Source organism: Daucus carota, chromosome 5 (genome assembly GCF_001625215.2).
Source record: "Daucus carota subsp. sativus chromosome 5, DH1 v3.0, whole genome shotgun sequence".
NCBI classification, from domain to species: domain Eukaryota; kingdom Viridiplantae; phylum Streptophyta; class Magnoliopsida; order Apiales; family Apiaceae; genus Daucus; species Daucus carota.
Genome location: NC_030385.2, coordinates 1,293,918 through 1,307,394, shown reverse-complemented (window position 1 = coordinate 1,307,394; position 13,477 = coordinate 1,293,918). Strand labels below are relative to the sequence as shown.

The 13,477-nt window shown below is 34.4% G+C and overlaps 1 protein-coding gene across 2 annotated transcripts; it reads left to right on the top strand.

Annotated features, from left to right (window-relative positions):
- The first annotated feature begins 1,375 nt into the window (after positions 1-1,375).
- Positions 1,376-12,411, top strand: LOC108223082 (golgin candidate 5). Of its 2 annotated transcripts, none has more exons than XM_017397148.2 (20): positions 1,376-1,556; positions 1,693-1,877; positions 2,706-3,646; positions 4,168-4,239; positions 4,540-4,614; positions 5,136-5,250; positions 5,966-6,027; positions 6,131-6,178; positions 7,342-7,626; positions 7,709-7,768; positions 7,853-7,936; positions 8,024-8,089; positions 8,161-8,259; positions 8,342-8,560; positions 9,148-9,256; positions 9,331-9,548; positions 10,922-10,981; positions 11,057-11,170; positions 11,884-11,958; positions 12,110-12,411. In XM_017397148.2, the coding sequence occupies exons 2-20, from the start codon at positions 1,739-1,741 to the stop codon at positions 12,134-12,136; spliced, it is 2,868 nt and encodes a 955-aa protein (XP_017252637.1). In that variant the 5' UTR covers positions 1,376-1,556; positions 1,693-1,738; the 3' UTR covers positions 12,137-12,411. The 2 variants fall into 2 exon arrangements, with proteins under 2 accessions (XP_017252637.1, XP_063949388.1); XM_064093318.1 differs by having other exon boundaries at positions 1,409-1,556; positions 1,722-1,877.
- The last annotated feature ends 1,066 nt before the right edge of the window (positions 12,412-13,477 follow it).

The window sequence follows — 13,477 nt, the reverse complement described above, 5'->3', positions numbered from 1 at the left end:
ACTTAAAAAGTGTCAACCTATTGCACTAGCTTGAGGAGGGTTATGTACATCATAAAAAGAGAACACATAATACTCGTTCTCTGACTTATATCTCATAATCAAATCTACCTACTATCATTGTCATTCAATCTCCTAACACTTTAATCAACAAAACCTTCACAATTACAAACAAAATGCTTAAGTTAATTGTTACAGTCGTCATCACTTTTTTATGTTCCCTTACAAACAAAATTCCTTTATCTAAATTGTCATAAACTTATATTTAGGAATTATATACAACTGGTTTCGACAACAGATAAGAATCAATGATGTTGAATAGTCCTAAATTTTATATAAAAGAATAGTTTGTATTTAATCAATACATATATTTTTAATTCATATTTATTATGAAATTTTATATTTAATTCAATAGTGTTTTTTTAATGGATGTCTTCTCTTAGGAATATACATACACACACACAAATATATATACATGTGTATATGTATTTGCAATTGCTCATATACAAATAACTAACATAAAAATTATAATTATAATTAAGAAAAAACACCCTTCCATGCAATCGTCCAAATACAAATCGCTAATATAAAAAAAATTAAAATACAAATCAAGAAAAGACACCCATATATGACTATCATCCATGACATCACTAACCCTGTATGATATACACACCTACATCCATCCCGTCTCTTTCACTCAATTCATCACAAAATTACAAATCACTAACATAAAATTTAAAATACAAATCAAGAAAAGACACACATATGTGACAATCATCCAACCTTAAATGACACAATACTATCGCTATATGATATCACCCATCTATTATCTATCCCGTCCCAATCGATTCATCATCTATGGTCCTTCCCGTCTCCACTCGATTAATCACGACGTTTAGAGTCTCGTCAATCGTCTCCACTCGATTGATCACGACGTCTAGAGTCTCGTCAAAACTTACATTAGACATGTTTCAGAAAATCCAGGAGTTTAAAATTGGTACATCACGAATTCGTTAGATCTTATCCCAATCGTACATTCGTACTGGGCTCAACGTAAACATTCACAATTCTTTTTATTCTTCTTAATTGTATTAATTTAGATTTTGTTTTATTTTAATAATTTATATTAGAATAACATCTTACACATACATACTATAGAGGCTATAGATGACACTTGTTACACTTTTTAAATTTGTATATTATTTTAAATAAAAATATGCATGTTTGGGTTTTTATATATATATAAAAATATATAATATTTTAAATTATTTTAAATGTTAAATAAATTTTTAATGATTAATCTCTTATTTTAAAATATTTTAAATGCCCACCACGCCAAACAATCAATAATTGTAGCAAGTTACTTATAAGCTTGCCTAATATAAAAAATAAAAATCGACGATTTTCACTTGTCTTCAACACAGTTAGAATTTACAGGTAAGCTTAGAGCTTGTGGAACCTAAACAGATCGATCTGTGTCACAATTCCATTAAAAATTCATATTATATACACATAGATAAATCATTAATCTCAAATTCCCCGATCTGATCGCCGACAAGGTATGTACATACGCATCTATTCAATCAATTGATGTGTTAATTCATTTGAATTGCTGCTTTGTAATATGCTTGTGTTGATTTGTGATTTGTGTTGTAATTGTGATCTGAGCTAATTGTGGTTTAATTTGTGATTTAGGTTGTTAATGTTGTGATTTGGTTAATCAGGGGATTGAGATTGTAGTATGTCCTGGTTTAGTGCGAAGGTTTCTTTGGGGAATTTTCCTGATTTTTCGGATGCGGTTAGTAAGCTGAGCGAGAGCGTTAAGAATATCGAGAAGAATTTCGATAATGCTCTTGGTTTCGAGGAGAGGGGCGGCGAAGGTAATTTTGTACACTAGTGTTGGTTTATGTGGTTAAAATGTTAATGTTAATGTAAATGCGGTGTTTGATTCGAGTTATGTGGATAAGCTGAGCTATGTTAGTGTGAAACCTTTGTTATTTAGTCTTAAGTAAGCTATTTACGATGATACGTACGTTTTATAAAGCTCTTGCAGTTTAGGAAATGATGCGGTGGAATGTGGATCTAATTGCGATATTTGATTTGTCGTGTGTGTATAAGCTGCGCTGTGTTGGTGGCTTAGCTGAGCTGTGTTGATGCATATGTGAAGTGTTTTGTATAAAATACCATCATGTTCGATTGATAAGAAGAATTAAATAATTTTTGTAAATCTCTTGGAGTTTAAATTCTATTGCGGTTTCAAATATCCTTGTTTGGCTTCACATTGGTGAATTTGAAGATGTTTCACTAGAGATCGCAATTTAATATGGATAAATTGATAAGTGTTTTGTTTCTGTGTACAGTATGTACTTGGTTAATGTACTTTGAATTTGAGAATATGCAATGTTGTATCATGTGCTGGATGTGATAATGTAAAACGTTATATTCCTTGATCAAGTAAGATGCTAAGTGAGGTAATTTAATCTTGTATTGACAAGCATGATAAATACCGATCCCTGATTAGGCAGACCAATTTATAGACAACTATTCGGAGAGAGTAAAGATATATTGAGGTAATTGTGTGCTTCCCTTTTCAAATTTTGTGAAATGGGTTTATGTCCATTGTTTTTTAATATTTGATTTTTTGATAAGCTTGAAGCTTGAAAATGATCAGTGTTGACTAATATTGTGTGAACCTCAACGAGTCTCAGCTTCTGGGTCTTTGCCGTCATCGGTTGATGTGAATGATTCCTCTGATACTGACGTGGACGTTGCTGGTAGTAAAAGCGAGGAAAGTAAGAATGAACCATCACAGCATGCTGACTCCCTAAGGCCTGAAGCTCCTTCTGATGAAAAAGAAGAGATTGAGCCTGAGAGCTCAGCTGTTCTTGCAAGCGAACAAATATCTACCAATGAAGAAGTAGATGAAGAAAGAATTGAATCCGCTATTCAACCAGATCAGGGAGAAGCAACTGATGTTGCCTCTATTGAGGGAACAGAAATTGTTTCTGAAGCTGATGTTGATTCACAATCAATGTCTGTCGGCATGTCAGAGGCCAACGTTGAGCATCTCAAGGAATCAGATGCCCTAAACCGTCTTCAGAAGGAGAGCTCAGAAACAGTTACTTCTGAAAATTCAGAGTCAAGAGAAGGCAAGCCTAGTGTTAACGTTGATGGAGCAGAGAGTGCTATCAGTGGCCCAGATGAAACGAATAATACTAGTATTATTCATCAAGCAGAGATCGCGGAGGAACACAAGACACAAGATGTAGAGAATGTTTATTCTGTTAATAAATTTGAGGAGAAAGCAATTGATACCCAAACTGTAAGTGGTCCGGAGCCTCAAGTATCTGATTCTACGACTTCAGACGAGTCTAAAAGTGCTGAGAACATTTCTAACAGTCCCCTGCCACATGGCCAGCTCTCAGAAGACGCCTCAGATATGGTTCCTGAAATGGTATCGCACGAACAAGATTCAAGTGCTAGAACATTTGAAGTCAGTCAACATGGAAGTGATCATGAAATTAACAAAGGTCAAAATTTTGGAAGTGACTCATTGGATGCTCAAGCTTCTAGGGCTGAGCTTGAGAAGATTAAAAAGGATATGAAAATGATGGAAACTGCACTACAGGGTGCTGCTAGACAAGCACAGGTATGTAAGATTCTTGATTCTTTCTGAAGTTAAACGAACCACATAAGTTTCAATTGAAAGGCATGACTCATAGATCTCTCAGCTTTGAGAATTCAATCTGTAGTATTGTATAACATAACATGTACGTAAATAATTGTAATTGCTCTAGTCACCTTATTATGATTATATATAGTTTGTGGAGTATGGGCAAAATATAGTTTGACGTTTTGATAATTGGAGAAGTGCAAGTAAGAAGTTATTTGTATAATTAGGTCCTATGGCAATGAGTTACCCGATGCAACTGGAGAAAACAGATATTGAGTCTTATAGATCCTGACTGTAGTTAAATTGTTATCTTTAGAGCTCCCAACCCTCTATATATCTAATGAAAGTATGAACTTCGAGTTTAAACTGTTTTGTCTTATGAGAACTTAGTACTACGTCATTCACACAATAACATCACTTTTGATTATTTATCAGAGTACTGGACATGGGCAACTTTATTGCTATAATGCCACTCTTATTCACTTTTGTTTTAATAGGCAAAGGCTGATGAAATTGCAAAGATGATGAATGAAAATGAACAGCTGAAGGCTGCACTCGAGGATGCAAGGGTAAGTTTGGTCTATCTGTCTTGTTAAAGTATTCTAGAGTCATGGATTGGTGACTTTCAAATTTGGTGGAGCATGTTATTATATTTAAATGTGAACCAAACCCGGATAAAATTACATGTACTTATGTCCACATTTAATAACAATTAAAAAAGACCTGTATATTTTTGCTTCCTTGTCCCTTTTAAACTAATTGTAACAAGGCCTCTTTTCTCCCAATGGGTGCATTCCACAAACATATATGTTGTTTCTCTTCCCTATGATGAGAATGCTTTCTGCTAACCACTATTAATTAACAAACAGAGAAAGTCCAATGAAGCCGAAGTTGAATCCCTCCGAGAAGAATACCATCAGAGGGTGTCAGCTCTAGAAAGAAAGGTATGTGGATTAGTGGATCTCATTTAATTTTTATCTATGCTGTATATGTTTAATGCAACACTGTTGATATTAATTACGGATTGAATTACTGTTCATGCTCTTCCATTATGGTTGCACATTCCTTTTCCTTCATTTATCTACTGTGATGTATGTTTTAGAGCGTGGACAATGCTGTAGTTTGGATGATTTATTATAGTCATACTTGATGAAGTCTTCATTTATAATTTGTTCTGTCACGCCAAGCTTCAGCTTACTAGCCTCCCCTCAACCAAATTTATTACTAATGTTTGCTTTTATATGACTTGACTCCGGCCTCCAAAAAAAAAATATGACTCGACTCTATCAATTGGGCTTATCAGCTCTGCTTTTGGTAGGAGGCCTGGTGACCATTTCCTTGTTTTTTCTTATATAAGTAATTTCTGCGTGTGCCTTTCGAGTTTTTAGGTATTTCCAGGATGCATATTTGTTACTAATGTGATGCAGTTTGTTTGTATTTTTTACATATTGAAGTATAATTTCAGGTCTATGCTCTGACCAAGGAAAGGGATACTCTACGTAGAGAGCAGAACAAAAAAAGCGATGCTGCGGCTCTGCTAAAGGAAAAGGATGAAATAATTACTCAGGTCATGGCTGAAGGTATGTAATTTCTGTTTGAAGGTCCCATGTGATTTATGTTTGTGATATTAATTGAATTTTGTATTAAGGCTTGCCATGCCAATGTGACGTTGCTACCAAAGAAATCAATAATAGTTTTGCAGCTTTTTGACCAACTGAGAGAATCTACTATTGTATATTCATGTAATGATTAGATTCAAGTTACTAAACTAAACATTGATAAGTTTGAAATCTAAGAAGAGGATGTAATCACATGTTGCTTAGTGGAACACATGGCTTATATTGCTTACTTTAATATGCAAGGGAGGTTTCCCATGCTCTCTTTGGGGTAATTTTACCTTTTAACTTGGTTCCTCATTAATATCAACATATTATAATTACAAATATCCGGTATCATCAAAAATTGGTCTCCTGGTAGCTGAAGTGAGCTTCAGTCTTTTGCACTATAACTTGCTGTATAAGATGGATTGTCATTGATGCATTTGACTCCATGACAACTCATTATCTGGAGTTTAAGATCTCTGTAGGCAAGGGTTGTGGATGCAGAACACTTACATGAATGAAGTATGCTTGGCCAGTATGCTTACAGTTTAAATAATTACAGTGGCCTTATATTGATTTTCCTTTTTGTAGCTTACTTTAGGCAACAATTATGGCTAGCAGTGTAGTATTCTTTATGAAGTAATAGCTAATCTCTGCAACTGATTGTATTCGTTAAACTTTTCACTTGTTCCAGGTGAAGAGCTTTCAAAAAAGCAAGCTACTCAAGAATCCTTGATTAGGAAATTAAGGGCACAGGTAAGAAATATCTTCGTGCTCAGTTTTGTCATTTAGGAGTATATGCACTATTGTTGTATCACCATGTTAACTTTTGCATTATTCGTTTTTTGGGGAAAGCTAGATCAGAGAGCTTGAGGAGGAAAAGAAAGGATTAAATACCAAGCTACAGGTAATTATAACTTGTATTCATTTGTTCACCATGCAGAAGATAGATGTATATCATCTGTAGATCAATTGGCATTGCCATATACTTAATGGTTCTATCTGACAGATAAATTATATAGTAGTTGGTAGGTGTAGGAATAACATTCTTATGCAGTTTGGATAGTTTGAACCATTATAACTTCTTTCTTTCATGTAATATTTTAAACATATGACTTGTATTTTTTATAGTTTTATTTTCTCTCAGTGCAAAAAAGAGGGTAAATTAGACACACTTGTGGGATCAAAGGAATTGCAGACCTTCATGTATATAGTTTTCAACTTTCTACCCAAGTCCGACGTTTTGTTTGTCCCCGACGATGAGTTTACCTAGTAGGTAGTATGTATAGGAATCACAATTGTTATGAAGTTTGGATTGTTCTTATGATAGGAACTTTTTTCTGTGGTAATGAACTAATGTTATGAACGCATCCCTTGCATTTTCTTGTGAGTACAAGAAAAAGAAAGACAAGAAAGCTAGGTGCAAACACACTTATGGTCGTAAATATTTCTTCAAACTTTCTACAAACTCCAATGTTTTGTATGTAGGCAATGAGGTAATCCTGATTTCAAGTAGCAAACAGGTCATAGTAAAATTTCATTATTTCTTTGCATAAAAGGTTTTTTCGCAATGCACTACAAATTGGATAGAGAAATTGGCCAGAAAGCTTTTATTAGCTGTCAAACTCATGGACTGAGAACAAATATGCATATGGACTAGGAAACATCTGGAAAAAAATACTGATCCAGCATAAACCTTTTTTAAGCCAAAAAAAAAAAACTGCGATCAATAGAAAAAATCCCGACAAATATTCAACGTATGCAATTTAATTAAACTTTCTCTGCAAAAATGGAGACCGCTGTGATACTTCTGTACACCCGAGTAATAACGTCATTCTAGTAGCCCAGGAAACTATTTAGGCTCATGCATTCTTTGTGATGGGAAATATTGGACAGCCTGGAGCTATGGAAATCTATATGTCCCTAAACCGTAGGCACTTAATATTGAATTATTGATTAGTCGAGGATGATTGCAGTGCAAGTTCTATAATTCATTTAAACAGTCTTGATGTACCTTATTAAACTTAGTTTTTTGGTTAGTCAATGCTCACATACTGATTATATTTCTAGGTTGAAGAGAATAAAGTTGAAAGTATTAAGAGGGACAAGGCAGCAACTGAGAAGTTGCTACAGGAAACAATTGAGAAACACCAAGTTGAACTTGGAAGTCAAAAAGAATATTATACAAATGCGTTGACTGCAGCTAAGGAAGCTGAAGCATTAGCAGAGGCACGAGCCAATAATGAAGCCAGAACTGAAGTAGAGAGCCGTCTGAGGGAGGCTGAGGAACGTGAAACTATGCTTGTTCAGGCACTTGAAGAGTTGAGACAAACTCTGAGCAGGAAGGAACAACAGGTTTCGTCAGAAACATTGAGATTTCAGGTAAACTTCGTGCAGAATGTGGAGAAGTATAACATATTGTTATTTATCGTTGCAGGAAGTATTCAGGGAAGAAATGTTACGCAAGGAAATTGAGGATCTTCAAAAACGATACCAGGTTAAGTATTGTGTAATTGAGCTCTACTATATGAGTCAGCATGGTCATCATTAACGTTCATGAGGGATTATCGTTTGTTACCAGGCTAGTGAGCGTCGCTGTGAAGAGTTAGTTACTCAAGTTCCTGATTCAACCAGGCCATTGTTAAGGCAGATCGAAGCTATGCAGGTTCTAACTCGCATTTGTTTTTTACAGAATTACATCTTCTTTGAATAATTTTCCTTGCACTGAACTTGTTCAGTTTAAACTGAACAGGAAACTACCAGCAGAAGGGCAGAAGCTTGGGCAGCTGTCGAGAGATCCCTCAACTCTCGCCTTCAGGTATGTCGAGATTTTATTCTTTTAAATACATGTTCTTAATGTGCGAGACTTTCTAAAATATAGTTCTGCAGGAAGCGGAAGGTAGAGCTGCTGAGGCGGAGGAAAGGGAGCGGTCTGTAAATGAGCGCTTGTCTCAGACCTTATCTCGAATAAATGTTCTTGAGGCTCAGGTTGTTTTTTATTCTTGATATATGCTAATTCTAGGACAGCTCTATCGCAACTGTTACCTTATATGCCAGTGAACTGTGGCAGATCTCTTGCCTGAGGACCGAGCAGACACAACTTTCGAAGTCCCTCGAAAAGGAAAGGCAGAGAGCAGCTGAACATAGACAAGAATACCTTGCCTTGAAGGAGGAAGCAGACACGCATGAAGGGCATGTGAACCAACTTGAGGAAGAAATTAAGGAGCTGAAGAAGAAACACAAGCAAGAGTTACATGAATCATTGACACAGCGTGAATTGTTACAGCAGGTAAATCTGTGATCACTTGGTCATTTTGATAAATTCCGAATGCTTTGCATTCTATCAGAGTACAAATTAAGTCCTTCAGGATCAGGAACTGTCATATTTGTTTAGTAGTGAAAATTAATTCCTTCAGGATCAGGAAATGTCGTATTTGTTTCGTAGTGACTGCCTTTATCTTGTTGGTCGAGCTGCATTACTTATACTTGTATCATCATATGGTGGCTCACCCTTGGAGTTGATTGTATGATATCTCAGCTGAGAAATTTAGCATCCCCACTCCTTGATCTTTCTGATGGTGGTGGTTGAGAGGTAGTTTTGAAAGGCTATCTATGGTCAACGTGTAGATGAATGTTTCTTTTCAGTGCTTCAGTGCCCAACTAAAGTTGTAACTTTTATGTAGTTTTGTTACGTGCTAATGCATTTTACATTTGAAACTTCAGGGTTTATGTCAAAATAAGACAGTATAATCCTTTCTCCAAATTGGTTTCATGATGAATAATTGACTGCCTAACATCATATTTTGTCTTCTGTATGTGTACTTATTTATCATTGTGTTTCACACTTTTGCAAAATTCTACCAATATGATGAACAGGAGATAGAACAGGAGAAAGCTGCCCGTTCAGAGGTGGAGAGGATGGCTCGCCTATCATCTGCTGCATCTGATCATAGTCCTAAGAAGCAGAGGTCCACTTTTGAAAATGGTGGGAGATCCTCAAGATTCTACATGTAGATCTTGCTTAAATTTTATGTGTTTCTTAAGAAAGTCACCTTGCAGGTAATTTAACTCGCAGACTCTCGAGTGCTAGCAGTGTGAGCAGCATGGAGGAGAGTTACTTTCTGCAGGCATCTTTAGATTCATCTGACAACTTATCAGAGAGGAGAACTCTTGGAGAGCCTATGAATCCATATTATGTTAAAAGCATGACCACAAACGCTTTTGAAGCTGCCCTCCGTCAGAAAGAGGGGGAACTAGCATCTTATATGTCTCGATTGGTAAAACATTTGGATTGTGTTTTTTCTGATTAATATGAACGTTATCTTTCTGCTTCGCACACTGTAGGGCATCTTTAACTATTCTTCTTTTTTTCTTTCGAAAAATTCTTTTTCTTTCTTCCTATTAATCCAAGGCTCGAAGGATTATTACTAATATTGAGATGCTCACAACGAAAATAAATATTGTACAAAAGGCCACATGTTTTGAAAAATGGATCCTCAATTTCTAATTATCTATACTAGGCCCTAGTTTATGACCCGTGCCAATCACAGGTTCAAATAATTTTTTAAATTTATTACTTATCATAATTACAGTGTTTATTTATTTGATTACATAATATCTTTTTAATATATTTATATACACTATTGTTGTTTAGATGTAAAACTTTTTATGTATGACATTTGATTCTATTTTAAATTTTGATTTTTTTCTAAAAAAAATATCCTCAAATAATTGTTATGATATCGATTTATTTCAGTAAAATCATTATGTTGTTTATGATTTCTAAAGAGATGAAAAAATTTTTTGCAATTGGCTTGTAGGGTCTTTAATTTTTTAGTAAAATTTCAAATTTTCAATTTATAATTGTTTTAGAAGTCTAATTAGTAAATTTTATGTGTAATGCTAGTTGGAGTTCTTGTAGGTCTAATAGTGGTAGTTGTCTCAATAGTTTGACAAATTAATGTAGAAGTCTAGCAGATCTTTTAAATTGAATGAGTTTAATTTAAAACTAATTTGTTACCAAATTTTTTTTGACAATATTTTTTGTTTCTGCAACATGGACAACTGTTATGGTGGTGACATTGTTATCGGGAGATTTTGCATTTGTCATGGCAGTGTTACCACCACCTTTCTTCTTCATCTTTATTGCAATCTTGTGAAGGACAGGGCTTAAATTAAATGTTGCATTAATATGGATTTGGCTAATAATATCTATATTCTATATGTACTCCTTATTTATTTGAATTCTAAAACATGATACGAATTTTGTAGAGTTGTTTCATAAATTTAATTGTTTGAGTTTTAAAAATTAAAATAATTGTTGGCGATATAATTCTGTAGGTGATATAGTCGTTATATTACTAAATACCGATCAACATAGAAGTCTTTTCATAGTAGTATAATATCATATTAGTATAATAATAATTTTTATTAAATAAAAAAAGTTATATGATAATATTAAATTTTGGTACTTTGGTATTTGGTACTTCTGATGTTCCAGTGAAAGGGGGGTTGGGGGTTTCGCTTATTAATAAAGGGTCTAGATGGTCTCAGTTGTTTCATTTTCTGTACTTGGCTAAAATTAAATCTGTGCTAGTGTACAAAATTGTTCTTATAAATCTTGTTAAACTATATTGTGATATTACTTCAGGCATCCATGGAATCCATTCGAGACTCTCTTGCTGAGGAGTTGGTTAAAATGACAGAGCAGGTGAACTTGGAAGCACTAGTTTTAGTCGTGTCATATATATTCCATCTGTGATCTGAGTAATATTCGTGCTTGCAGTGTGAGAAGCTAAAGGGAGAAGCTTCCCAACTGCCAGGTGTACGCGCTGAGCTTGAAGCATTAAGGCGGAGGCACTCTGCAGCCCTGGAATTAATGGGTGAGCGCGATGAAGAGGTGAGCTATCTTACAAATTGAGTTTTGATTTACTCTAGTTTTCCCTCCCTTTTCCATAAAAATAGGAAGGACATTACAAATTAAACGAAGTATACTGACTAATTAATTTTTCTAATTCTGGAAAGGGGAACCCATGGTCATTGTGGGCATTACATCTATTAATATTAAATACATAAATCTACAGATGTAGAAGTTGGGTGAAACAGAAATTCTCTAAAGTATTTATAAACTTTGTTCGCTATACACGAAAATGTCGCCACAAACACAGAAATTCAATAGCATTATGACCGACTACAAAAGATCTCCAATATTACAGAATCATATATTTCAACAAGCAACAACCTATAATTTTGGAGGTTTGTTCAAACTTCAAACTTAATATCAGGATCAAGGTTTAAACAATTTTTCCCAAACATATTTGAGCTGAAGGCGGTCATTCAAGTGAGAACAGTTAGGTTGTGAGAACAATGAGAACATTTGTTCTGCACTTTTCAGAAAGTGCTGAACAACTGTTTTGCAGTTATTCTATTTTTTTAATGTTGTATTGTTCTGCAGCAGAACAATACTGTTCTCAGTGTTCTCACACTAAAACGTGTTCTCGATAGAGCGCGACCCTTGATCTGAATATATGCCTTCAGTTGATTTGACTCATCTTAATGCATTCTTAATGCTTAAATGTTTTGATTGTATCATCCTGGCATTTTTTTTTGTAGCTTGAGGAACTTCGTGCGGATATCGTGGACTTGAAGGAGATGTACAGAGAACAAGTAAACTTGCTTGTAAATAAGGTAATCTATTGCATACCAGTTCTTAAATGTGTTTCTTTGACCAAATCTGTGTGTTATCTTTTTCTTCTTTAGCGATCTCTTTTTGGGTTACGTATCTATGTGTTGGTTTGTCGATGTGATTGTCAATGTTTGTTCACATGGTGATCTGCAGATCCAGGTAATAGGTACTGCCGGATAAAGTAAAGCAAATTCAGGTAGCCTGTTCCAGCTAAATGTCATGTTGGTGATATAGTGTTACAATAGTCTCCATCTCTTATACCTTTAATTATGTTTTGCTTTCCCTATAATGTACATGTACACTGGAGAGTTTTTTCTTTCTTTGTATCATCACATACGGTGCAATGTTGTACAAGTTCCAATGTTCAAAGATGTGTGGCAATTTTGCTTTATAAGCTTCTTGTATTTCTTCTATATATTTGATTATGTACGGTTCCTATTCATTTGTGTTAGACCTCCTCTCAAGTGTAATGTAAATAGAAAGAATTGAATTGTTGGTTGCTACTACCCATTCGATTATTACATTCAATACTAGCCGTTATTGCTTTAAAATTTCATCTAAGATGGAAATGTGAAAATATTGTTTTTATTAATAAATGCAGCAAAAAATACATCAGAAGAACTTGGCTTTGGTTCGGTTCGGCTTCGGCTTGAACTCGTTATTGCTTTGATTTGCTTTGGCTATATGAATCAAGCATGAAGCCATGAATTGAGTGGAGCTTAGTACGGGCTGAACTCGATTTAGTTATATGAATCAAGCATGAAGCCATGAATCGAGTGGAGTTTAGTACGAGCTGAGCTCGATTTAAACCTTTAAGGCGTGGTTTAGCCAGATGATACGAGGAATTATGTATGGGTGTGAAATTTATCGGGTGTTGGATGTTAGTCTTCATTATCACAATATTTATCATTAATATTTAGAATATCTGAATATGAAAAAATATCCCAAATTTTATTTATTAACGTTATATCGTGCAACATTTTGGATATCTATGAAAAGTTACATCGCCAATAGTTTACATCATCTAGAGTTTACATGATATAGTATTCACTTCATGTAGTCTCATTTTATTGGGGTTAAAAGAACAAAACGGCATTTCATGTAGTCTCATGTTATTGGAGTTAAAAGAACAAAATGATAAAATGCTACATGATATAACATTTTCCTCCAACTTGTTAGAACTGGACACGCTACATTATCTAGTATTACTAATTAGTTTTGGAGCTATTATTTTAAACTATGTTGTTTTATGTTTTATCTTTATGTTTTGTGAGAATTGGGACCTTTTTTCAAGTTCATCCATTTCATATGAATGAATTTTTCATATTCTCATATCCCTACTTCAAATCTCATAAAAGTTTTTCATATTCTTATATCCCTACTTCAAATCTCATAAAAAAATTTAAACGTTATTATTCTCGTACTCATATCTCAAATCATCGATATGAGTTTTTTGAAATCAAAAGGGATAATGAGTATGAGAAGATGGTATTATATCATTATTTTTTTATTCTTTCAGAA

Coding starts and splice junctions, on each gene's coding strand:
- LOC108223082 (XM_017397148.2), top strand. CDS start 1,739: ATGTCCTGGTTTAGTGCGAAGGTTTCTTTGGGGAATTTTCCTGATTTT. Junction 6,179..7,341: donor GATTAAATACCAAGCTACAG/GTAATTATAACT, acceptor TTATATTTCTAG/GTTGAAGAGAATAAAGTTGA. Junction 9,549..10,921: donor CATCTTATATGTCTCGATTG/GTAAAACATTTG, acceptor ATATTACTTCAG/GCATCCATGGAATCCATTCG.